We start from the raw sequence: 25,875 nt of genomic DNA on the forward strand, positions 1-25,875 counted from the left end.
TACTCAGAAAAAAAAAAAGTATTTATTCCATATTAATAGAAAAATACACTACTTGTATTAAATGTCCTTGTGCATACAAGGAAAACACGAAGTTTAATCCATATTCTGCAGCAAATTTTGAAGCCATGGCAGGTGGAGAACCTATTCCCAGTATGGGAACAAAGTTTTAACTCAGTGCTGTCCTTCAAAAGTCAAATATAAGAGTTGGTGTCCCGGTGTCTCCGTTTCTTGCCACATTTTCCAAAATGACTGCTGAAACAGAAGGGGAGAGGAGTATAAGTGTGAAAAATCAGGAAAATATGTAGTTTAAATTGTAGTCCAAGCTGCAGTGCTGAAACTTTTTTTCCATAGAAAATTTCCTTTTTCTTTTGTTTGTACATTGAATCAGGCAAAAGTTGTTAATGTAATATTCAAAGCCTCTCCTTGAAACTCATTTATAGCACTAGGCACCTCAAATTATTTAGCCAAGGTGCAAATATTCCCTACTTATCTGCAGGGCAGTGTGGCTTGCTCTGTGCCAGGAGTGGGAAAGCTGTGCCTACAGCTCTTCAGCTATAAATCCATCTCATATGTGATTTTTAAATGACTTCACAAATTGTGGGATTGCATCCATGATAATGGGCCCTTCTTCACAGGATGTTTTGACTGAGGTAAGGGTGGGTTTTCTCAAGCAGAGAGTTACAGGCTATGCTTTGCAGCAGCTCTCTTGTGCACTGTTGCTTTTTGCTTCCAGAGATGCATAGGACAGCTTTGTGTCTCTATGAGAAAAATACAGGTTTTACCTCCATACATTTTTAATGGCTTTCCTTAGGGATATTGCAAAGTTCAGGTTTCTGTTGAGAAAAATACCACCTGCTCATAGCATCAACCCAACTAGGGAATTTACTTTGACACTGGGCAATGTCAATATTTTATGACAGTATGGAGGAGAACATCCTCAGGAAACCTCACCCAAGTATAAGTAAGAAAATACATCTCGTACCTTGGAAGCTGCTCCACATCCTCCACAGTCTCTGGTAATGAAATTCCCTTTGTCTCTGGTAAAAGCAATACTAGGAGGCCACAGACAGCTGCAAGAATACCTACAATGGACATTGAAGAAATACAAAAGCAATAAGGACATTGTTACTGTTTTTATTTTCAGCATTTATCCACTGAGAAGTTTATTCAGATTGAGTCAGCTATTTCTGATTAACCTATTCTAATCAAATACCTCTATATTACATGAATTTAGCCTATTAAAAAAACACTTGAGGGCTAGGAGCTCATTTGCAGCCTGATCTCCACAAAGGGAGATATTAGAGGTCAAAAACCTGAGATAAGTGCATGTGGGCAAATGTATGAAAACAGCATGGGAACCAGGGTGATATTTCTCATGTAGAACAAATCTGTCTTTTCTCAAAGGGTTCTGTCATGTACATGCATCTGTGTTCCCTGAAACCACTGAGATTTTCCTGAATACTCTCTTCTTTATCCACGGCCAAAGTAAATTATGTGGTTCAGAATAAAAACTCCTCCTTGGGGAACAGCATTCAGATACAATCTGAATTAGGAATGGATATTTTGGAATAATTTCCTGCATAGATCTAATTCACATAATGTATTAAGTCAAAAATAGAAGGGCTGGAGCAAAAATTCAAATGTTCCCTGCGTGTTGCATAGTTCACTCTGATCCCCTCTGATTTTGTAGCTGTTTACTTAAGACAGAGGGAATTCATATGTCCCTCAGAAGCAGCAGAATTTAATAATTAGACAATGTGAACACTGTACTTCTATCTATGTATTTTCTCGAAATAATGGTAATCTCTTAAAATGTCTTTTGTCTTTCCAATTTTGTTTTCAGCTAAAGCTGTCACTGGTGCAAATTTCCCCTCTTATTCTATCCTTTTCATTTTGATTTTTTCCAGTCACATCTACCTCCTAGAAGTCTGGTTTAGCCACAGACTCCCATGCAATTACACAACCTAGCTGAAAGCTTTTTCAGTCTTAAAGCACTTCACATAGTTGCTTTTCTGCTCCTTCAGCAGAGTTACCTAAGCAGACCTGAGCTCTTCCACACTGCAGAGAACTCACTTTTCACCCATTTGCCATTCAGCCTCTTGCTCTAGACATAAAGGTGGAGAAGCACTGCTCTGCAGGGGAGGTGAGGCCAATACTTTTACCCCAGAAGAAAATCTCTGTTAGGAGAAGGATATTGCAACCAAAAGTATATTGTAAATTAAATCTTACTGAAAATAACTAGAGGTAGCTCCAACCAAATGGCTGCTAATCGGAAAAGCAGGAATGGGGCTATGATCCCACCAAGATCACACAGACTTGAACACAGGGAAACACCAAAGTTTCTGCAAAAGACAAAAAGTACCAGATATTAGGGAGGCACTACGAAACAGAATAACCAGCAGTTTAAAGAGTAGAATGTAGACTTAGCTCCAAAATTATCTCTTCAGTATATGCCATCCACATTAAGCAGTGGCTATTCAGAGTGGGAAACTCTGGAGACAACCAAGTTTAACCAAAGGACAGTGAAATAGGAAATGTTGAAAAGCACATGGAAAAGCTGAAAGATTCCTGGGAGCTTTTGACGTACCTCAGTGTTGTAGGGTACAATTCACTGTTCACTAGATAGACAACTTCAAAAGCTATTGTGATGCTCAGTCTTCCCAGCGTGGCCACTGTTGTTTTGAGCCATGGGATATCTGTTCATACAAAAAGAAACACTTCTGCTGAAGTGTGCTCTGCCACACCAGCAAAGCATTTCTGAGAGCCCCAGACCCTGTCAGCAGAAATTATACCACAGGAACACTGCAAATCAAACTGAAAGGCCACTGCAGTAGGTATCAATCTGTACTGGCATTTATTGCTTTCAAATGTCATGTGAGGCTGGTTTGGAGAATTGGAAATCACTAGAACTGGTTGATTCAAGATGCTGGTGGGGCATAACAGCATGGGTGGGAGAATAGCCATCATAAACTTGTGCTCCAGAAAGCACATCCAGATCGTGCTCCAGGAAGGAGTATTTTTCTGTATTTTATTATGCTGTAAGAAACATTGCTGAGTCACCTCCCAAAGCCTTCTGACCACAAGGAAAGCACCTCTAAAGCTGCACAGAATCATAGAATCACTTAGACTGTAAAAGACTTTTAGGACCATTGAGTCCAACCATTAACCCAACCCTGCTACTCCACCACTAAACTATGTCCCTAAGTGCCACACCTACACATCTCTCAGAAACCTCCAGCAAGGCTGCAGTGAAATCATTCTCCCTAGAGCAGTCCACCTACCCTTTGTGATTTTTCTAGCCACTGCACATTAGACAAACTCCTAATTATGCTAGTCCTGGTCATCCTCCCCTTCCATCATACCTGGCATAGGCTGTAGCTGACACTGCCCCGTTGGCTCTCCCAGCTCCACCCAAGCTCCAGTGGGCAGCCACTGCCCTGAATACATCAGCAGGAAGCCCTTGTGCATCAGCAGGGATGCAGTGGCCACCCACACGCAGCAGGGCAGAGCTGCCCCTCTCATTGTGAGCAACCCCTCTCTGGCGATGTCGGTGCTCTCTGGAAGTGCGTGACAAGAAATGTGACAAGCACTTCTGCCACGCTCTTGGGAGAGGACAGCCTCCTGCATGGTCTAACCATGACTAGGCAGGCAGGGAGGTGAGTGAAACAACAAGCCTGAACTTGGCACAAAGGGGAGCTCTGCCACTGGAGAGGGCTCTGGCAGTGATTGTGTTTTTTCAAACCTTCAGTGGAAGAACAAGAAAACATTTCAATTTTCTCTGAACCAAAAATGAAACACTTGGGTTTATTTCCCTTCCAAAACAACCAAACAAATCACCATCAAACTTCATCCCATGTTGCAAGACACTGCTCTTGCCCTGAAGAGTTCTGTTTTCAAAAACATATAAGAAAAACAAGGGCTGGAAAGAATAAAACAAATCCACATCATCTCCATGGCATCCCTTCAGTCCATCAGACTCCCAAGGTGATGGTGACGTCCATGTGGATCCGCCCTCTGCCAGGGGACTGGAATTGTGTGAGCAACACAGTGTGATGGGGCTCACAGCTGAGAGCTGCGGTTTTTTCCATCTGTATAAACAGACTTCTTTAAAGCAGGACTTGGACCTCAAGTGTCCAACTGTAAGTATCTCAATCCCAAGGCTGTCCTTTCCTACTGAGAGAAGGCTGTTGGCAGCCCCATGATATACCTTGAGAAACTAAAACCTCTTAGGATGGCCAGGACTGTCCCTCACTCTGATAGGAGCAGTTCTGGGGAGGAATAAACCTTTCTGATGTCCACTGAGCTGCTGGTTCCCAGCTACAGTAAGGCAAAGCATAATCCTATGGTTATATACAATTCAAAGCACCTCCAAATGCCTCCCTAGGGATAAAAAAAAAAAAAAAAAAAAAAAAAAAAAAAAAAAAAAGAAACACACAAACCAACAAACAAACAAAAAAAAAACTCCCACAAAACCAAAAAAAAAAAGAAAACGAAACAAAACAAAACCAAATCAAAGACAACCAAAAAAGGAAAAAAGTGAACAAAAAAAAGCCCAACAAAAATCATTTTAAAACCCTCCAAAGAACCATGGTAGGGAAAACAATTTAAAGAAAGAAGTGCTGGGAAGACTTTGTGCAATATCAGACCTTTTCTGTGTCCTTGAAACTGATAAGAATGGCTTAATCAAAAGCCATATCTTTCTCCCAGCCTCTTAGCATTGTCCAAACCCCTGGGAGAGTGAGGGCGAGGCAACAAGCTCTGTGATGCCAACCACAGCCCCTACATTGTGTTGTAGTTTGCATTGTTTTATTTGTAAAGGAAAAGACTTACCAAGATGACTCACCAAAATCACTGACTTCTTACATCACTAAGTGTGCTCCAGGTCAGGGAATGTATTTTCCCATTATGTTTGTATATTTTTCCCTTGCATTTGCCTTTACAGAGAGTGCAGGGCCTTTATGTGCATTTTCTCTAAGGTTACTCCCATCTGTTGTTCACAACCCCTGAAAGACATGGGTATTCCATGTGCCAGGGAAATAAGGTGTTGTGCTGCATGCAAAGGTGTGCTGTTCCATGACTGGGTGCTGCCCGTATCACCAGATGCTTTTACTTTTATCTGCAGCTCTGTGTGGCTGATTATCTTTGCTCAGAGGGAAGCCATGGACCTGAAGAGCCCGTCCCAGGGAAGGGCATCACCTTCTGGCAGGAAGGCAGTGATGAGGCAGGCGATGCTCGCCGCGATGTTGCCCATGGCGAAGGGCAGGCGCCGGCCAATGCGATCGATTGTCACTATGATCAGGAAAGCAGAGGGCAGCTCCACAACTGCTGAGATGAAGAAGTCTAGGTAGAGGTTTCCCCCGATAATTCCCAGGCGCATGACAAGCCCTTGGTAGATAAGGGCACTTGTGAACCTAAACGGGAGAGGGAAAAAAGTGTTGAGGGGCAAACTAATGATTGCAAGCAGCTGGAGAGACCCTAAAAGTCACAAGGGAATCTTTCCTCAAGACCCACCACCCAGCTGGATGACATGGGCACTCACCAGGCGTACATCAGGATGAGAGTGTTCCTCCTCATCTGGGGAGTTCTCACCAGGTCCAGAAAGGAGGGGTTGCTGACCTCCTCGTTGCTAACAGTGATCTGAGGAGACAAGTGAGCAGCAGTCAGCTGTCAGCAGTCAGGCAGGCACTGGGACAGAGCTTCTGTGTGAATAAAGTGTTCAGCAATATTACAGTCCAGTGAGCAAAGGTGCTGACAAGGCAGTTTGCTGCTCATTGCACTCCAGAGCAGTGCACAGGTGTTGGAAGAGCTAATAACTGGATATGGCTGTGGACTTTCCTTAATAATGATTGTGGAAAAATCAATTTTAAAAATCCCCAATCTTAACTTGAGAACGGAAAAATTATTTCCTCCTTGTTGACCTAGATTTTCTTGGAAGGTAACAAGCAATCATTGTCACACCAGGGCCACTGGGCACAAAATTGCCTTCTGCCAGGGGTGGCAGGGAGAAGGAGACAGGGCAAAACAGTGGACTAGGGAAGCAGGGAGAGAGGGGCTGATCAGTAAGCAATGGGCTTGGGAACATCACTGGCAGCAAGCTGGGCAACAGGAAGAAAAGGGGTGTGAGAGAGAGAGGAGATCTGTGTCAGTGCTTGGGTGCTACGAAATATTCAACCAGTGAGATTCATAGGGTCCTAAAATACACACGCGCTGTGCTGAACGTGGCTTTTACCCTGAAAAAAATAACCTGCTAAGTATGAATTAATGGTTCTCATACTGCCTACAAAGTATAATTAATCTGTTCTCAGCTACCTCCAATACAACCACAATGGGCCACTCAATGAAATGACTGGTTAGAAGGTTTAACACTAACAGAAAAGAGCAGGATTTCACACAGTCCTGTGTTTACCCGTTGAAGTCCATTGCTGTAGATAGTACAGAGCCAGAATATTAGCAGGGACAAAAAGAGATTAGTTACATTGATCGAGGCTGTTTTTAAATCTGGCCAGCAGTTTTGAACCAAGCCACGTGAAAACCCTTTGTTCTTATGGTCATTTGGCAAGTGAGGAAGACACAAGGAAGATAAGGCAGAGGCAGTTTTAGGCAGGCACCAAAGATGATACTGCCCAAGAACTGGCAGCCACAGCTGGGATTGCTATCAGCTCTCAAAGCAGCTGTGGGGAACATGGGGTTAAACCTCCTGTGCCATTTTCCGAAGGATTTTAGGCAGCCTTGCTGCTTTAACTCTCCATTATTGACCCCTCCTGAGAGGAGGCCTAAGAGGAGGAGCAAAGAGAGGAGCAAACCCCTCTCTATTGCCACAGCACCCGCTGCTCACAGAGTGCAGGAGCCCCTGCCAGAGGGGAGACAGGAGTGAAAAGACAAAGAAGCTCGAGGTAACATGCAGATCCATGATGAGAACACAGGTAAAGCCAAAGGCATTGCCTGAGCTCAGCCAGGGCTGAGCCCAAAGCTTTCACCCTTTATTTGTTTTATTATATCATAAGGTTGCACAGCTGCTTTTCAGTGAGATTTGGCTGGATGTATTCACACATGACTTTTTTGTAACTGACTGACACAAAGCTTTGTAAGTAAGACAGAGAAACCCCACACTTGTTTGAACTTCCTTTCTACTCCCTCTTACTTTTCTTCTATAACCAGAGCCAAAAGTTTTCTTCAAAGCACTGCCACTTGTGCTGCATGCCAGAGTCCTTAGTGAGGCAGGCTGAGTTGCTGGGTTTCTGCACTGCTCTTGGACTCTCATAATATGGTTATAAAGCTGCCATGTCTGCTGTTTATAAGAACAGGCTGCCAGCCATCAGTTGTGACTTTGTGCAAATATGGTTTTAGATTTCCAGAGGACTAAAGATAAATTCAGCACAACTGCCACTTGTATTTTCATGTCTTAATAAAGTCAAAATAACCCCCAGCGTGACTGAGCACTTTTTCACAGATGAAGAAAAAAAGCACTATGGAGAGTCAACACTTTGCAGGGGAAAAAAATCCTCTTTTTGTTCTTTGAAGTCAAGGAGAGCTTTGCTATTCACACCAGTGCAGTCAGGAATTCAGTGACAGGGCCCATGTTTCCAAAGATACACTATTTGAAAGCCCTGGATGAGCCCTTTATAACTTCCCTCACATTTTCATGTTCCAGAAAAATTACGTATCAGTTTTCTCACAATTATTTTTGTGTACATAGTTCTACACATGCTTAATTCTTCATGGGCCATGCAGGCTTATACATGCATGGATGTATATAATATTTACATATGTAATTTAATGATGCAAGAAATATATATGTCTAGATATGTTCTATAGGGTAGTAAAAAATCTGTAGATAAAGTGACAGGGTTTGATCCACAATTCTCTTAAGAAGCAGCTCTACTCAGAGGGTTGCAGTTCATTCTGGTTTTGGGCAGAGACCAAGAATTAGAAAATTAGTTTGGAAAAACTCTCCATGATAGGATAAATATGAGCAACTGGGAAAAAAAGAGTTTATAATTTAGAATTAATTTTATAAGTTCTGGTTGGGGTTGAACTACGCCGGTGTCATAACTCACAAAGCAAAAGCAACAAATGTTTATCCTTTTTCATATAAAGGTCATCTGTGGTTTCTGCATGCCAACAAAAACCCAAAGCTGCAACGTCCAGAGCCGTGTAAGAGACTTGGCTGATGAAATCAATACAGACATACTGGAAAATCTGAGCCCAAGTGCATTGAGGAATAATGCCTCTCACTTCTTCCTGTGCCTGCAGCACTTAGTCTGAAATTCTGGAGCTGCTTCATGGAAGAGAAGTCTGATGTCAGTTAATGTGAGAAATACCCTTGATCCAGTACCCATGCACTTCCTGGAGATGCTCTCTTTCCCCTGGGCACAGCAAAAGGATGACAGAGATTCTATATTAAAAAGCTCATAGGAACAGATCCAGTACAAATCTGGAAATCTGGTTGTGTGGAGGTTAAACTGTTGCAGCTGTGTGTGGCTTAAGGTCATGAGCATGGATACTTTTGAAAAAAAAATAAATACAACTTAAAACAAAAAACAAGGAAGGACACATCTTTCAGACATGATGCTTTGAAAATTCTGATGTTTAGAGAGCAAGTGGGTGTAGGAATGCAGAGCTGAACGTGGAGAGGAAGCTCCAGAAGCACAAAGTTCCTGCTACATGACTTGGGGCACCTTGGCACTGCATAATTCCATGTGGGATGTGGGAAACACAATGGTGTATATGCCCCAGCAAAAGACTCTAGATTCATAGAATCATAGAAAGGTTTGGGTTGGAAGGGACACTAGAGTTCATGTAGTTCCAGCTCCCTTGCCATGAGCAGGGACACTATCTATTAGGCCAGCTTGCTCAAAGCCTTGTCCAGCCTGGCCTTGAGCACTATCCAGGATGGGGCTTTTACAGCTTCTCTGGGAAATCTGTTCCAGTGCCTCATCAATCTCACAGTGCAGATTTTTTTCTTAATATCTAATCTGAACCTGCCCTCTCTGTTTGAAGCCATTCCTTCATGTCCCTGACAAAAGTCCCTTTCCAGCTCTCTTGCAACTCTCCCTTAGGTACTGGAAGGCAGCTCTAAGGTCTCCCTGGAAACTTCATTTTTCTGGGCTGAACAACCCCAGCTTTCTCAGCCTTTCCTCTGGAGAGGTGCTCCAGCCCTCTGATCATTTCACAGCCCTCCTCTGGACTGTCCAACAGCTCCAGGTCCTTTCATAATCTCATGTGGTTTAACAAGGGGTTTAACAAGGTGCTGCATATGGGTCCAGGCAACCCCTGGTAACAACACAGGCTGGGAATGAACAGACCAAGAGCAGCCATGCCTGGAAGGACTTGGGGGGTTCTGGTGGGTGAGAGCTGGACATGACCCAGCAATGTGCACTTGGATCCCAGAGAGCCAATTGTATCCTGGACTGCATCCAAAGCAGCATGGCCAGCAGGATGAGGGAGGGGATTCTGCTCCTCTGCTTTGCCCTTGTGAGACCACACCTGGAGTGCTGCACCCAGCGCGGGACTCATGGAATGTCTTGTGTTGAAAGGGACTTTAATGATCACTCTGGTTAACCACACCCATTCTCACTGAACCATAACGCCAGTGCTGCACTAACCATGCTCTGAGAGCCAGAGCTGAGGTAGCTCTTGCTACCAACACAGGACAAGCCAAATGCTGCAATGTCACAACAGCATTATTTGCATTAAATGCATCAGTCCTTTCAAGTTCTCTCACAGCTGCTGGTCAAAGGACTGTAAGTCTAACATTTATCATCCTAACACTTTCTGAATAGTGATCTCAGAGAGACCTTCCTCAGTTGTGAACTTTGCAGTGCGATTTCTCCCTGTCGAGATGGAAGCAAATTTATACTGAAAATCTAATTTCAATTTCTGTTAAAGTTGTAAAAGGAACTTCTAGAAGAGGAGTCAGGAAAGTGGATCATACTATCTCCACTCACATAAAATGGCAACTGCTATGAAATACCATTACCCCTCAGGTTAGTTTCTGATATTTCCCACAAGTTTTTAAAGTAGGAGTGGTACAAAAGAAAGACCAGATTCCTTGTTTTGCAAACTTTTCTTTTTCAGCCCATATACTTCCAGCCAGTTCACTTTTCCCATTTTGCAATTAACAAAGTAGCTGTGTGGCTGACAACAAACTGTTCAGGTGTGACTCTTCAAGAGTGTTGTCCATCCCTTAAAGAGAATGCATCTTAGCACCACTGAGCTTCCAAAGCTTAAGAAAGCTTAGAAACAACCTCTAGCTCAAACACATGACTGTACCTCTGAGTAATGGGGTGAGAGAAATTTGCCATTGTGTTTTGCAATGTTGCGCATGATTTTCAATGCCTTCTCTCCCTTTTTGCGTGTCAGGAGCCAACGTGGAGATTCAGGAACCACCCTGTAAGAACACAAAAGATGTAAATAAGGCTTTCACCTTGTAACATCATAAGTAAACCAAAGTCTTTTTTCTTTTACCCTGTGTTAACACAAAACACAGATTTTTTTTTCAGTCTTTGGGACTCAAAAACTCTTTTGAGGACTGCTTTTCCAGTCAGCCTTCTGTAAAATATTTGATCCTAGTGGGCAAGAAAGAAGAAAAAAAACTACATCAATACTCTGCAAAGCTGAAAAATCAGAAATTTTAATATTGTATCTGCACATTGGTTGTCAAAAGTATAACCAAAAAGCAAAGCAGGTTCCTGCAGAACAGCAACAATGAAAGCCAACACTAAACACATAGAGTAACACATACAGGCAGTTCAGGAAGCTTCTGGCTGTATCACTGTAGGATACACACACACACAAACATATACTTCTTTTATAAACGGAACACAAAGCAATACCACTGATGGCTGCTTCAGTTTCTGCTAGCCTAGGGTTAAGATGATTTGCTGTTTTAAGGCTCACAGCAGGCAGTGTTTAAGGAAGCAGTGTTCAGGAGGAGGCTCCCTGGGTGCTGACTCTCCGGATCCATCCCACAGCATGGCTGCACTGAGACAGGTGTTTACCACAGCTTAGAGCTCTGCTTTCTCATCAGCTGTACTGCCCAGCTCAGGGGACCTGAGGGCAAGGTCAAACTTTACCTAAGTAGATAATGGCAAGCAGAAGTGGGGTCTCATGGCTGATGGGAAAAAACAACTTTGGTCAAGTTAACCTTATAAACAGCGCAGGGTTATGTGAAGGGCCAGTTGTGGCTGATCAGAGAGGCAAACTATGGGCAGAAAAACTAGAGTAATATATGTCTGTGATTCACTAAAAAGGAATCACAAATTACAAAGACAGTAATGCGCAAATATCTTCTTCCTAACCTACATCTCCCACTCTGGAGACTTGGAGCCACAGCAGGACTCCCAAGGTGCTCAAACAGCAATAGCAATAATGACAAGAGCAATGACTGCAACATTACCAATAGTAGAGCAGGAAGAGGAAGTTGGGCAGTGAAATGGCCAGCTGGATCCCCTGCCAGGTGGGAATCAAGTATGCAATTCCAGGGAGAATTATAATTCCCAGGGTAAAGAATATCTGAATCAGAATTCCAACCATCCGCTGATCGGAACCAACGATCTCTGTCACTGAGCAGAGACAAAGCCACAATAAATAACACAGAAACACACCCAAGTTGAAAATAAATTCTTAGAGGTGAAATATAAGGAAGGCTATGCTGCATCAGGCCACAGTTCTGTCTAGCCCAGCATTTTGTGTTCACCAGTGCAGGCATGTCATTGAGGCTGTCCAGGGCAAACACGAGTGAAGTCTCCTCATCAACTCACCCACCCTTCTCCAGCCAGAGGGGTTTCTGACTGCACATTTGCTACTGAATCACATAGGGCCACAACAGGGGTTTGAGACAGCATCATGATCCTGCTTGGTGGGAAATCCTTAGCACTCTCCCTGGCGCAGTTTTGGCACATGCCCCAGGCAAGGGGATCCTTCAGGGAGAGGCTGCTCACAGCAGGTAATATGGACAAGGCATCTGTGGGGAAGAGAGTTTAACCATATCATGCTGGTTGCTCTGAGGGTCAGGCATGATCCAGTCTGGTTTGTTTATTTTTTAGGAAAGTTTCACTTTTTGTTGTTTGGGGTTTTTTTAAAATCATTTGATGAATTTTTTGTTTTGTGAGTGTGTCTGTTAGCTCTGAATCTGTGCTCATTTTTCAGGCAATATCCCATGGCCATGACATCCACAACTGAGGTGAGCAACGCATGAAGAAGCGTCTCCTGTTTGTTCCAAAATGGTCTCCACTACAACACCTTCAGAGTAAAAGCAGAGAGTATTACCTTGGTTTGCAACACACAGAAAACATTTTATTTTAAATTTATTTAGTTATTTATTTATTTTGCTAAAGGAGGCACCAATTTACAAGCAACAATGGTTTGGTTTGGCTGTCAATGCAGAGAGATATGACAGTGTGACCATTTTTATTGACTATCCATCACCTCTGCATAGCTCAGGGGCAATTCTGTTGCCTAAGGATAGCTGATTAGCACTGCCCCCAAAAGAGCTGGATTGTATGCAAAAGCAAAGGGAGGTTATTGGGCAGCCTGAAACACAGATCAAGGGCTTTGGGAATACATTAATAGCAACCACCCTCCTGCTGCAAACAAACCTATGATCTGTATATGTACGTTTCTTAAAAGACATTAAGTTGGCAAATACTCTGGGTGATCCCAGGAGATAAAAGTCAATCCCTAAAGGGATTTGGAAGGAATCACTGTATCCAAGAGTTAGGCACCTTGCTTAGGCCTGCAATAACACAGTGTTCCTGAGGTTCTCAGGATCTCTGAATCTTTCCCTAAAGTCAGGCAGCCTGATCTGAGCATTGAAAAACATTCCTTTCTGTTAAAGCTTGGCCATTTTAAGGAAGCCCTGGGTCTGTCATAAAACATATTGCTGGTTAGAGCACTTGCCAAAGTCTCAAGATAAGATCTCAGTTTAAAATTAAGCCATGTGCATGGAAGTAAGAGGAAAAGCAGCTTCTGGTGCTTTCCCTGGATCTTGGACAGGAGCTGCTCAGCAGTGTAACTTAGCCCAGAAAAACAAGGTTCTTTTGGGCTTTAAATGTTAAAAGGGCTAGACTGGTATGTTTGCACACAGATCACCACAGTGCTCCCAGGTCTCACTGCGAGTGTTTATGTCTGGTTGCAGTTCTGCTCTCATTCATCTAAGTTCCACCAGAAATTTTTAACACTTGTCACAGACCTCATAGAGAACAGCAATGCTACAAGCTTTTTCCCCTATATAATGATGTTATCAATATGTTTTGGGTTATAACAGTAGATCACCAAATGGCTGGTTTTATTTTTAAGTAACTCTGACATCGTGTCTCTTGCAGGATGCCTTCCTCAATATCTGCTTTATGACTGCCTTACTGAACCTGGCAGACACCACAACAATACCCTTTCCTCATCAAAAGGAAGCTTGCTGTGCAAGGAGATTCATTGCTATAGACTATAGACTGATAAATTATAATCTACCAAAGATTCTGTGTCCCTGCTGTTTTGATGCTATTTATAACAAAGCTTTCCTTTCTTTTCCCATTTCAGGAAAATAATAATCCTCATATGGACCCTGGTGTCCAGCCTGGCACTAAGCTAAAGAATGAAAGCAGCCAGCCAAGCTGTCCTCCCAGTGAGGAGAGGCAGCTAACTCCTCTGAGCATCTGTCTAAGACACCAGACTGCCAAAATAAACCATGTCCCTGTTTGTGTATCCGGTTTGTTTGGGGCTTGCTCTGCAGATTTTTTTATCATCCTGGTGATCTTCTATGTAATAACAAAAACTTTATATATAAATAATCCATTCCCTCACCTCTTAATAATTGGAGGACAAATGCATTAACCAGGATGGATTTGGGTTACTCTTTGTCTGCTTACTCCAGGGCCAGTGCTTTGTTCCCAAGAAAAAAATAGTATGACAAGCAAGATGCAGCCAGGGTCATTGTCTTTCAAAAATTCCTCACTTTCCCTAACCAAGTGAAAAAACAGGGTAACAGCTCTCACCAATCACGTAGCATGTCATCCAGGTTCCCTTGCCAAACATGCCTTGGAGAAAACGGAAGATCAAAAATACAGTAAAATTTGGTGAAAATGCCACTATGATACCACATATCCCAACCCCAAGGCAGGAGAGCAGGTAGATGGGGATTCTGCCGTATCTGTTGAAACAGGAAAAGAAAGTGGAAATCACCAATGGTTCCTATTAAATATCCTTCAGTAAACATCAGTCAGAAATCTCCTCTGAACGCTTCCTTTTTGTTTCTGTGTCTTTCTGCTCTTTCTGGGTCCAGAGGTACACAGAAAACTTTGGAAACCACAAGAAAAGCTCATTTCATGGCATTTTAAGCTCCAAACAGGACCAGTAAGTACAACTGCATAAAGTTTCCAGCCCAGATCAAAGCAAAGATTACACTGGCTGGGTTTTGTTAATTCCGTTTGGAGATATTATATCCCAATAGAATTAAACCTGCAAAATGTTGACACATGCCTATTGCAGGTGATGCTGAGAGTGGTTTCATTTCCCAGCAAACCAAAGGACAGCAGAACTCATACTGTACCTGTCAGCAGCATAGCCCAAGATGAATGCTCCAGCCAGGAACCCCAGATTGAGGATGGCCTGTGAGAGATCCACCATCCAGGCACTGCCACACACAAGATCATACTGTGGGAACAAGGGAGAGCATGAACACCCAGCTGGGTCATTTGCCACCCTCAGGGTAAAGCATTGCAGAACTGCATTGGTCCACATGGGAAGGGGAAAGAAGGGGGAATGGGAAGCTCAAATTTCCTTGCTCAATAACAAGCACTAGTGGAAGCACTCTTAAAGTGGTCATGAACAGGGAGAGCTTGTCCTTGCCAAGAGGATGCTGCCTTTCATGCATCAATTGTCCAGATTTGGAAAGCAAATCTCTCTTCTGCAAACACCACTGTTAAATATGGGGCCAAGACAAAGTCCTGACTTTGTCTGGTGCAGAATAAGGGTCCACAGCTCTTGCCAGTGAAAACAGCATCTTATAGAAATCTATTAGTTTAGTTATTCTTCTTCGTGCCTTCTAGATAAAAGCAAAAACATGTAGTCTCCAAGGAGACTGAAAACAGATCTCAGGTCAATTGCAGACACACTGAATATGTATTTTCTTGCTGAAGCTTTCCCAGACTTTTCTATTCCTTATACTGCAGCATCCATAACTCCCTAGTACTACTAGCAGGGATGGGGGTGGGGATGAGAGAAAGCCAAGGGAAAGGGAAGGTGGTTGAGAGGCAGGAAGGGACTAGCAACTAAAACTAGAATTAAACTAAGACTGAAGTAATTCTGCATGCCCAGCAGCATGGCATGGGAAATTACTTCAGTTGTTCATGGAGAATAAAGAAACTTAACCACTGCAGACCATATGGGATTTGGGAGGTTTCAATCCATGCCTGGACTAATCTTTGCAACAATGAGCCTCAGGACCAAAGGAAGCCACAGACAACAGCAGCTGCCAGCATTGACCTAGAGAGACCCTTTTGCTTTCAGATGTGAGCTATAAGAAATTTTTTAATTGTCAGCAAGGTGCTGGTTGCTGAAGCACACACAGTGTGCCACGTCTGTTCTCACCAGCACATGACAACACCAATGCTCAAGCACTCTGCCTGAGCAGAGTGGCCACAGGGTGGGCTAGAGAGACAGCAGCCTCTTCAGCCATTCACAGTTCTCCAGACCCTAAAATGTGTCATGGGCCCGAGCTCCATCCCAGCCCGTTTGCCTGCTGTAATGCCCACAGTATTATCTGGGCCTGAGATCTCAGAGGTCTCAGATCACACAGGACCATATAAGGGGCACCTCACAGGTCTCCAACCTGATAGATATCCCACCTCCACTGACTTGAAACAAAGTCATGGTTTTGATGTCAATCCCATTACTCCAGGGAGCCTGACTGGCCGCCTGTCAGCCAAGTCAAGCTGTGAGCACCTGGCTTCCACTTCTGTAAATCTTGAGCAAGAGCTGCAGAAACCTCTGAAAGAATAAAGCCTGCTCTCAGCTGTCATACTTCAATGGCAATTGCAATGCTTTCCTAAATTAGACTGAACATGGAGCAGCACTTTCAGATTTCAAATGCTGCTTATCCTCTTGCTTTTTGAAGCTATGGCAATGCTAGCAAATTGTATCAAAATATGTATCTTTGGAAAACAGTGGGGATTTATGAGAATGGCCATTAAAAGAAGATTTTTTAGAATCACAATGCAATTCCCTGTGCTGATGACAGATGCTGGGACTCTCCTTAACCCCTTTTCAAAAAGTGGAAAAAAATGTTAGGGTTTTTTTTTAATTATTTTATCTCTTTTTGCTGTAAACAAGCAAGGAATAAACTATCATGAAAGAAGGCAGGAGAACAAATACATGTCAGAAAGGAAGGGGAAGTATCTTTAACAGAAAGGATTCTTTCATCGGTACAGCAATTTCCTATTATTTATATAGCAGCTAAAACTACCTCTACACTAACACCATAGTGAAATATTGTATATTTTCTGGGAAGCAGTACCATACAGGAAACTTCCAAGGAACTACAGGATCTTTGTAAAGATTAGTGACAGTATGCTAACTGTTCTCCTAAGTTAGCCCTGCTCTTTGTCACTTTCTAAGTATTTCAATAAATTCTGATACAGATAAGCACTTCAGTTTGCTTGACATAGCACCTAGCATTGAAGTCATCACACTGCTAATGTCTTGTTTTTCATTTGCAAACATAACCTTTAGAGGGGAATGTAACCTTTAAAAGAGAATTGAACGCCCCACAGAGACCTTTTCTTTATCCAGGCTGCCTGTCAGACCCACTTCACTGCTCCAGCTGTGACCTGGTTTGGTTGGCCATGAAAGTTATCCCTGTATGCATCCCGTGGACTAAAATCATCTGCAATGGTTTACCCAGGTTTTGAGACTGCCTCCAGGTAGTCCTTAGTCCTCCTGTATGACCCCCTCCCAAACACCTCCCAGGCTCCTTGCTAGCAGCCCCCACAGAAGGTAGGGGCGTGGTGCCTCCTCTCCCTTTCTGAACATTCATACACCTGTCCATGCACAGGCTGATGGTTGCACTTCTGAAAATGCTGAAGCATTTATTGCAGTGCCAGAGGGCGGGGAGAGAAGGATATGAAAATGTGAGGTAAAGCCTTAGGGTTTTCTTCCCCTGACCTTAAGCCTATTTGTTGTTCTGTACAGGGCTGGCTACACCCCAACAGGCCCTGTTGGAGCTGGCTCCTCAAGGTAATCACCAAGCAAGTGACCTAGCTCAGCTGGCCAGCCCCAGCTGAGGATACATCCTCCTCCTGGCTTTGCTGTGCTCTCAGCCAAGCCCCTCACTGCACTAGTGCAGGCACCCAGCACAGCCCTGAAACTCACCTCTGCATTCAGTCCTGGCCCCACCTGCAGGATTTCTATCCATTATTGTAAGACACAAGCCACCGTGCACCTGAACACACGCCCTTTCCATTTAGGGAGCTGATTAAAAAACTGCCCAAATTGGGAAACAATTCATTTCCTCACTGCTTCTCTCTTAGCCTTGACAATGAGCTGCCATTGTAAGCAGAAATGAGGTGCTGCCAGCACAGACAGGAACCAGCTTCTTCCAGACATTCCTCTACAGTGTCCTTAACAGATGGAAAAAACAGTTCTGTCCTCCCTGCCAGCCTTGCAGTCTATGCAGCCAGCCACTGCTGGCTGGAAATACATCCCTGCCATGAATGTTGCCTTGGACACCAAGGAGATGCTCAGATTTACAAGAGCAGTGCTGTGACTGGAAGGAATGGTGCTGGGTGCTTCACTGATCTGTAAAGGAGCAGCAAACCACCTAAGTGAGATCTCTCTGGGAGAAGGGAGAGGCTTTGCCCTGGCTCCCTGTAGCTCATTAGAAGTGCAATCACTGTAAGAAGGAGTGGCAGCTGGATGAACTTGTACATGACTAATGACTGGGAAATATGGAACTGTGGCAACTTCTCCTTTCTTCATGGCTTCGGAACAAGGCCAACACTTCCCATTTCAGTTTGACCTGCAGACTAACCACAAACTTGTAATTCTTGGTACTTGACTGACCTTTATTCACTTCAGCAGACATATCCCTGTAGAAATATATTGTTTTAAATCACAACATGCCATTAAAAGCTCCTCAAAATGTAGCACCCTTGGGGAGGAGTTTTGAAGAGCTTTACCGCCTGTTACAATTAAATTACAAACAAAGGATTAAACTCTAGGGTCAATAAAGAATGCTACAGTGATTCCCCAGCCCAACTGCAGCAGCATGTCCAGAGCCGCGGCACTCGTTTTAAATGGCATTCATACAAGTGACCAAAAAGAGTTTGGTTTACCCTTTCACTGCCAGTGACAAATGGTTCCATGAGATATTCATAGTTTAAGGAAACCTGGGGAGATGCTGACTGTTGCTACATGTTCCTTAGTTGTTGCTGGGCAGTTCTCCTCTTCTTTTGTCCACTGGCCTTTCAAACTGCTATCTTTCCTACATCCTTACTGCATCAAACCCTTCTGCAAGTGCATGCAGTGGAAAGGGAGAAGTTATCTTCTTTTTTGCTTTCTGTTAAAGCTTCTGGCAGAATGCTCAGGGATGAAGCAGCTGTCCTTCTCTGTGTCTTGTTCCAAGCTGAGCACTTACCAAGACAAGAGGAGTCAGCCCCAGTGCTGCCAGGGCACTGGGGCTCAGAGCCTGAGGGACAGGTTAGTTTTGAAAGCTTTGTAAGCTTCCCTCCTCTCCTGTGCATGGCCAAAAACCCATGAACTTTGTGTCCCTGCCACTGGGATCACCTGTTGAGTGTCCTAGAACAAAAAGCCTTTTCTGTACTTCTCCTTTTTCTCTGTCTCTTCAGGGACAAAGCAAGAAGGGGGTAGAGAAAGTCTTCATCACCTAATGGGGGAAAACCAGCAACTGTCCTCAAAATAATAAGAATAAAGATTGAACTCTCAACTAGTACCAAGGTTTGATGGCAGTGGAAGAAACACAGCCCCACTGGCATAACCCCTGCAAGCAACTGCTCCAACTCTTCTCATACAGAGAAATCTTAGTCAGAATTTCACAAGAAATTCAGCACTTGCTGCTTCCTCTGCTCTCTGTGTGCCCTTTCCCCTTTTCCCTCCCCTAATGAATATTAATCCCACCATGACAGTGAAAATAAGACAGGATATACTGCCATGCCAATAACAACAGTCACACTAGATCAACAATTTGAGGGTAAATTGAGTTGTTTATTCCCTTGGAGGAGGATAGCATAAGGATCAGCTGTGCTTTTTCCACCCTGAGTTTGACTGACACGTTATCTCCTTCACTGAGGGACTAAAAACCAGGAGACAAACATTATTTTTTTCTTCCAGGTTTCTCTGCAAATGTTGACTGGTATTTTCTGAGATGGCTGGCAAGCAGAGAAGTAAGAAGATTGATTCCCAGCAGGTGCAATAGGCTGTGCTCAGATGATCATTTGTCCACCTCAGACCTTACACTTCCGCAACAAAGTATTGTTAGGGCTCAGAATGGCATCCTCTACAGTGTGAAGATTTGCTGCAGACAGGACGTATTGAAATCTGTCCCTTCTGTGGGAATCCATAAAATCAGAGAGTTTTGAGAAAGCTACCAAAGACAGACCTCAGAGACAGCAGAACTGTGATTAGAGCTAAGCAGTAGCCATACATATGCTTAGCAGAAAAATTATGGAGGTAGAAAAGTAAGAACAAATAGAACAATGGTCTGTGTATTAATGCTTGACTAGAATAAATCCCTAAGCTGCAGAAAAGTATATCTAGTGAGATATTAGGAAGTTCTAAGCTTAATAATGGAGCTCTGTGCATTGTGTTTTAAAAGCTTACAAATTATTCTAAATAAGCAAGCATTGCTTTAACTGAAGGTACGTGTGCTTATAGTGGTTGGATGGAACTACTGTCAATATGCTTTTACTTTGTGTGATTGGTCAAAAAACTTTTAAAGTAAGTTGTAACATTAAGTCCCTGGTCTGCTGCCTGGGATGTGAGCTGATGGCATCTTCCCATTGTCATAACCATGTAATGAGACTGATGCTGGAAAATAAAATGGCTCAAGACATATTCCTCAGCAGTCCCATCCCATTTGTGATTTGTACATAGCCCCTGGCCAACAATACCTTCTGCTCAACTCCTGCCAACAAAGGCTGTCTAAAATATGCCCCCATCTGTGCTGTAGCTGTAGCTGCTGCTGACCACACAGAACTCCCTCTTCCTTTCCTCCTCCACCTCAGGCCATTTCTTTGTAGTCGCTATTGTAACTCGTACCTATGCCTCGAGGAGTCACCAATGACAAAAATGTCTGAAGAAAATGGTTCTTACTTTGCACAATATTTCCAGCCATTCTGTCACAAAGTGCTTGATTTGTCTCTCAGGGATAACAGTGCGTAGTGCCAAAGCCCAGCAGTCTTAAAGGTCAGTGACCCCATCTTCAGGACAGTTTCCTGGAAAAGTTAGGTTTATTGACTTCTGCATGTCCTGGATACATGGGTCCTTCACAAGGCTCCCCCAGCAGGACCTGGCAGGCAAAACACTTTCTGTTTCAAGTGCTACAGAGGTCCGGGGGTGACCTGGGCTCCCCTCCAGACCCCTGGGCCAGAGCATGAGGCTGTAACCTCCCCCAGTCCACTGCAACCTCCCAGCACAGCAGTTGTTTCTCCATCTCCATCTGCTGCACAGTCCTTCCCTTCCCTTCCCTCCTCCCTCTGAGGAGCTGCTGCTGTCACCAGCCCTCCCTCCTCAGCAGTGCCAGCCACCTTCTAGGACCAGCATCATTTCAGATGGCACCAGCTGGTGTGAGTCAGGAATAGATTTACCTTGATTATTTACCCTGTCATCTTCCCTCTCCAAGAAAAATCGCAATAGCCACTGCAGTCCCATCCTGCTGCTGATACAGATTCACAGGGAGATAGGCAAGACACACTCAATTAAACCAGAGCTGATTGCACTGGGCCAATGTCCTCTGCACAGCTCCACCACCTCGACACAGCTACGTCTCAAAATGATATCTTGAAACCTTTATGTCAACGCAGGTCTTGTTTGCTCAGCTCTAACACAGTGCAGGTTTGTGTGTGCAGCACCAGTGACAACTTTTTCAAATCTGGATTGCCCTCACAGAAAAGCCTGACCTAAAGCAATGGAGCACAGAGACCCTTGGCCATGTCACTGCAGAGGTAGGGACCTGTTCTTAGAGCCCACTGGACCCCAAAAGATCTTAAGAGGGAATCTTTAGCAGAACATGGCTTTGCCATGTGTGGCTCCTGTGGTGATTTCTTAATATAATTTGCTCTTCTCCTCAAATGCTGAAGGAGGAAAGTCCTGTACATTCTCCCAGAACTTCACTGAGACTTTGGAGTCCTGCAGCAGCAGGTGATGCAGCAGGCACCCCAAGTAGCACTTTCAAAGAAGTGTGTGCTTTGTATCAATCCACACTTCCCTGTTTTCCTTGGCTTCCTTCTGCTGATGCTACAGTGAACACCTTTGCATAAGACAACCATCTAAGGTGGGAGAATGGCCAGTGAGGAACACGGGCAGTGAAGTCAGGTACCACAGAGCCATTTGTTTCACAACTCCTCACAAATCAGCCACGTGATTTAGCTTCTGAAGGGTGCTCAGAACTTACTGCAATAGCCTGTGCTTTGGCTGCCAGACCTCCTGTGTGATATGACATCCATCCAAAGAGAAGGTTTTATATGCCTGCTTTTGCCCTCTGAATCCTCTGTCACACTGCAAATCCACACTGGACCTGTGCTTGCCATGAGCCTGGAAGAACTCCTTCAGCACACTGACTTTTCCCCCCATCCTCTCTCTTTCTCCCTGAACACACATCCTGAGACTGTTTTGCAACTCCTCCTTTTGACTTTGTCTCCCTGGTCACTTCCACTGCTGATTCAACAAGACATGCCAGAAGTCTTTAGCTGAAGGAAACATTTCTGCAATCATGGACAAAATGAAGCATTTACAAGTAGAAAAAGTAAGAAAATAAGTCTTTGGTGAGCTAATTAAACAAAGCCTAAATTGAGTCACGCTTTGTTAGAGACTCAGCTGGGTGAAAAGAGACTAAATTAAATCTGGGATATAAATTGTCTTTGCTGGATATATAACTCATTAATAAGATATCAAGCCCCTTTTAATAGCTGATCTCAGAGCAATTGAGTCAGGACATGCATGCCAGAAGCCTCCTTTTTAGATTAAGAAATTGAGCCTTTTGGGATATGATTTGCCCAGAAAATGTTGCAAAACTGGGAAGAGGTTCCAAGTTGCACAGGTCACAGCCCAGCAGCCCCCATCTGAGGTGGACCTGGCCAGCGAGAGCGTCTCTAGGAGTCAAAGTGACACCAGTGGCAGGACCTGCTGCCCTGGCACAGGGGATAGTCCCAGCCTTACAGACTGTTACTCCAGGGTTTTCCCAATAAGCACCTTTGAGAGCACAGGTGGGAGTGCCTGCCCAATCATCCCTTCATCCCTGCTCCCTTCTCTGGCTCTGAAAGCTCTTCTCAGCAGAGAAGAGCAAGAAAGTGAAGATGGATGAGGTATTTGCCTGAGAACATTGAACCTTTCACTCCCATTTATTGCTGCAAGACAAATACTGGTTTCCTTTTCCCACAGCTGTACCCATTGCTGCTGGAAAGTCACAGTGACTCTGTTGGACACACAAAGTGCTGCCATAAATGGACTCTGAGCGTGATCTTAGGGATACAGCCCACGTGCCTTCACCTACGGCAAGGCTGAAGGGGAAAAACAAGGGACAAAAGAGTAAAGGAGTCTCTATATTTTTGTTTTTAAGGTCTAACTCCTCGCAGTCTCCCAGCAGAGGTACCTTGGAGGCAGCAGTATAAACTTCCCACCCACTCCATGTCCTAGGGATTGCTCCAGAGCCAGGCTGCAGCTCCCAGGCACAATTTGTGCCCTCCCTGTCCACCCAGCCCTGCCTTCCTCTGCCAACGTGGGCAGAGACACATCATTATTAGGGACCAAAGTTTGACACCAACTCCCTGCATGCCATTTGCAGCCCTCGGAGCAGCCTTGATTTCACAGCTCTGAACCTTTGCTCAAGGGCCAGTTGGGTGCTCTGATTTATCTTCTCCTGGGCACAGACCCTGCCTAAAGCTGCTCAGGTTGCACACTCGGGAACAAAGCTGCTGCTCAGGACAGCCCGAGGCCTGGCAGAGGATACAGCAGCTCCAGCTGGATGGGAGAAGGATGCTGAATTGGAAGGATGGGATAAGCATCTCCTGTGCCAGTGTTTGCTCAGGGCTTTGCCTGCTGTGCCCTGCTCCCTGTTTTGGAGCACACAGCTCCAGTGCAAGCACCGAATTAAAGAGCACATCAGGAGGCTCACGAGACAGGAAGGAACCAGAGCCCTCAACTGCACATTTTGCAGTGCTCCTTGATTATTTCTGAGCCAATCCCTCTAAGCACACTTTGGATTTTTCATCACTGCATGAGTGACAATTGCTGTCAGAATGACCCTAAAATACACACTCCTCATGTGCAGACTGTATTTTGGAGCCAGACCACAGCACACCCATGGCATGATTACAGATTACACAAAGGATCTCCTAGGAAAGTATCTTCACTGGCCTTTTGCAGCCTCATTAAAAAATCACTGCATTTGCAAGTGCTTACCACTAGTGATAACAGCCTGCTGTTCTCTGACACCGATATTCAGGAAAAGCTGAATATTAGCTTTGGACAAAAATGTGTGTTTGTTTTTTGGGGTTTTTTTTCTTTAGTAAGCACAATCACTTCTGCTGACTCCTGCCAGATCCCAGATAGGCAGTCTGCCACCTGTTGTTTTTTATTACCTGCAAACTTACATGTTCAATACTGGAAATACAGAGAAGAGATAATCTACATTGATCCTGGTCATAGAGTACACTTGGAATTCACACCACCAAAGCTGCTGCCCTGAAACTGAGCACCTGAAGCCTCAGCTGCAAGGATTTAACTCTTTTTATTTTAATCTGACATTCCTCTACAGACAGAGCAATATCTCTGCAGGGTACTCGACTTTGTATGGGCTCTTGACTTTGAACAGCCACCTTTCATACCAGTTCACCTTTCCCTAAAAGCATCGTGCCAGCACTTGAACATACTTATTGCCTGGATTTGCTTGTGACTCAAAATTAAATACACTTGGAAAGGAAAACCAGCCGGCAAAGCAGCAACCACTGGCAATCCCATTTTACTGCTGCAATCCCGCAGCGGGATAGACAGCGGCGGTCAGAGGGTGGGTGTTTCCTTACCTCGCTGACAATGGACGAGCGGGGCTGCTCATACACCCAGCCTTGGTGGCAAGGGGCGAGGGGCAGCCTGCCCGAGCTGCCATTGCCAGAGCGGGCCAGCGGGCTGGCACAGCTGGCAGAGGCGTCCCAGGTGACATCCAGCCTCTCGCACTCCCCAGTGACGGACTCGTTGCCCAGGTGCAGGGGCAGTACCGTGAGGTTCCGTTCCTCTTCCAGGCTCCAGCCGCATCGCTCGCTCAGCTCCGCTGCCCCGGGGATCCTGCACCAGAAGCTGCCTGGTGCTCGCCCAAGGAAAACTACGCTGGCGAACAGGGAAGAAAAAGTGATGCCCGTCTGGCTAAGGAGGAAAAAGACTCTCTTTTGAAATCTTCCAAATTCCCCGGCCTCCTTCAAAACCTCATCAAAAGATGGCATTATGCGAGGTGGTCTGTCCGCCCGCAGCAGCCCGAGAGTCGGCAGAGTTTTCTCTCGCACTTCGCGCCGGCTGCCGGCACTTCCTACGAGCGTGGCGGCCTCGCCTCCCCTCGCTCCTCTCCCCTCACGTGCACGGACGGACGGACGGACAGACAGACAGGGGCCGGGCTGCGGGCGGACATGCCCGCGGCACGGGGCTGGCGCTGCCCCGCGGAGCGCGGGCTGCGGGAGGAGAGGGGCGTGCGTTCCCCATCCATCCCCAGCGTTACACGGACTGTGTAATAAACCCCGTTAACTCCTTCGGGACGGGCGAGCCGCAAAGGGCAGCTCCCGCAGCCGCTGCGGTGAGTCAGTGCCTGAAGCAGAGTTAAATGGGAAAGAGCCCAGGAGCTGCCGCAAAAAGCATCAGTGAGTGATGCGGGCTCTCTGCAGGACGGCAGGGGCAGAAAGAAAGTTGTTTCAAAAGATCTATAGTCTTTCCTTCCAGAAATAGAAATTAGTTCTCTGGCAAAGTTTAATTACTTCTCCAGGGCACTGCTTCAGCATCTGTACACACCTAATACACATGGGCCTCTTCCTTCTGCAGCATAAATAAAGTGAGGGTCACAAAGTGCAACAAACCAAAATCAAAGGGTTTTTTTTTCTTAAAGTTTGATCTGCCTCTTCAAGAAGGCTTTTACATGACCTTGTTAAGTTCTACAAAATCTCTCAGATATTTAAAAGATAAACGACAGTGTTTCTTTCTCAAAAATGAATGGAAAATAAGTTGTGTCACTTTTCTACCCAGCTGTTTGAGGAAGGAGGAGAAGAGGGAGCATTTTCTGTGCATGTGAGCATATCTTGTGCAGAACAGCATCAAATCAGAGATTCAATAGTGGGATTTTTTGAACCTCAGGATCATGACATCCATGGCAACTGTATTTTCTTGGGAGAAGGAGCAGAGAGACATCATCTATCAAAAGATATCCCCTGCAAACCCTTGTCTTTGGTTACCTACAGCTTTGACTATGGGTGTCTACGGTTTTTAAACAAAGTACAATTTTAAAAACAGGTGCAAATCAAGGAAGGCTTTGATTACTATACAGGCTATCTGACATGAAAACTGGTCCTGTGGTGTGAGCTCCAAAGACGCAGATTTCTAGGTGGGTGTTTGCATCAAAATATGCTTTTGAGGGAATCTGGATGCCTGGTTATGCTATTTTGTAGTACTCAA

The 25,875-nt window shown here is 44.7% G+C and overlaps 1 protein-coding gene and 1 long non-coding RNA gene across 5 annotated transcripts; one reads left to right on the forward strand and one right to left on the reverse strand.

Moving 5' to 3' along the window:
• SLC22A3 (solute carrier family 22 member 3) lies at positions 1-24,902 on the reverse strand. 2 transcript variants are annotated; one of them, XM_064413264.1, is made up of 11 exons: positions 24,249-24,902; positions 14,546-14,649; positions 13,992-14,146; positions 11,399-11,564; positions 10,273-10,390; positions 5,540-5,637; positions 5,197-5,411; positions 2,588-2,696; positions 2,230-2,342; positions 983-1,082; positions 1-249 (listed from the first exon to the last, which is right to left on the reverse strand). In XM_064413264.1, the coding sequence occupies exons 1-11, from the start codon at positions 24,660-24,662 to the stop codon at positions 192-194; spliced, it is 1,650 nt and encodes a 549-aa protein (XP_064269334.1). In that variant the 5' UTR covers positions 24,663-24,902; the 3' UTR covers positions 1-191. The 2 variants fall into 2 exon arrangements, with proteins under 2 accessions (XP_064269334.1, XP_064269333.1); XM_064413263.1 differs by having other exon boundaries at positions 1-252; positions 24,249-24,901.
• On the forward strand, positions 9,697-13,683 carry LOC135296654 (uncharacterized). Of its 3 annotated transcripts, XR_010358681.1 has the most exons (4): positions 9,697-9,743; positions 9,889-9,986; positions 12,151-12,184; positions 13,537-13,683. It is a non-coding gene; the product is annotated as an uncharacterized LOC135296654 (long non-coding RNA). The 3 variants fall into 3 exon arrangements; XR_010358679.1 differs by having other exon boundaries at positions 9,721-9,986; XR_010358680.1 differs by lacking the exon at positions 13,537-13,683 and adding an exon at positions 13,326-13,377 and having other exon boundaries at positions 9,721-9,986.
• Positions 24,903-25,875: the final 973 nt, after the last annotated feature.

Source organism: Passer domesticus, chromosome 3 (assembly GCF_036417665.1).
Source record: "Passer domesticus isolate bPasDom1 chromosome 3, bPasDom1.hap1, whole genome shotgun sequence".
In the NCBI taxonomy this organism is placed as follows: Eukaryota; Metazoa; Chordata; class Aves; order Passeriformes; family Passeridae; genus Passer; species Passer domesticus.

Excerpts from the sequence above, each read along its gene's own strand:
- SLC22A3 (XM_064413263.1), bottom strand. The coding sequence starts at position 24,662 with ATGCCATCTTTTGATGAGGTTTTGAAGGAGGCCGGGGAATTTGGAAGA. Across the intron at positions 14,650-24,248 it reads GCTCGTCCATTGTCAGCGAG|TATGATCTTGTGTGTGGCAG; the intron begins GTAAGGAAACAC and ends TTGTTCCCACAG. Across the intron at positions 2,697-5,196 it reads CACTGCCTTCCTGCCAGAAG|ATATCCCATGGCTCAAAACA; the intron begins GTGATGCCCTTC and ends TTGTATGAACAG.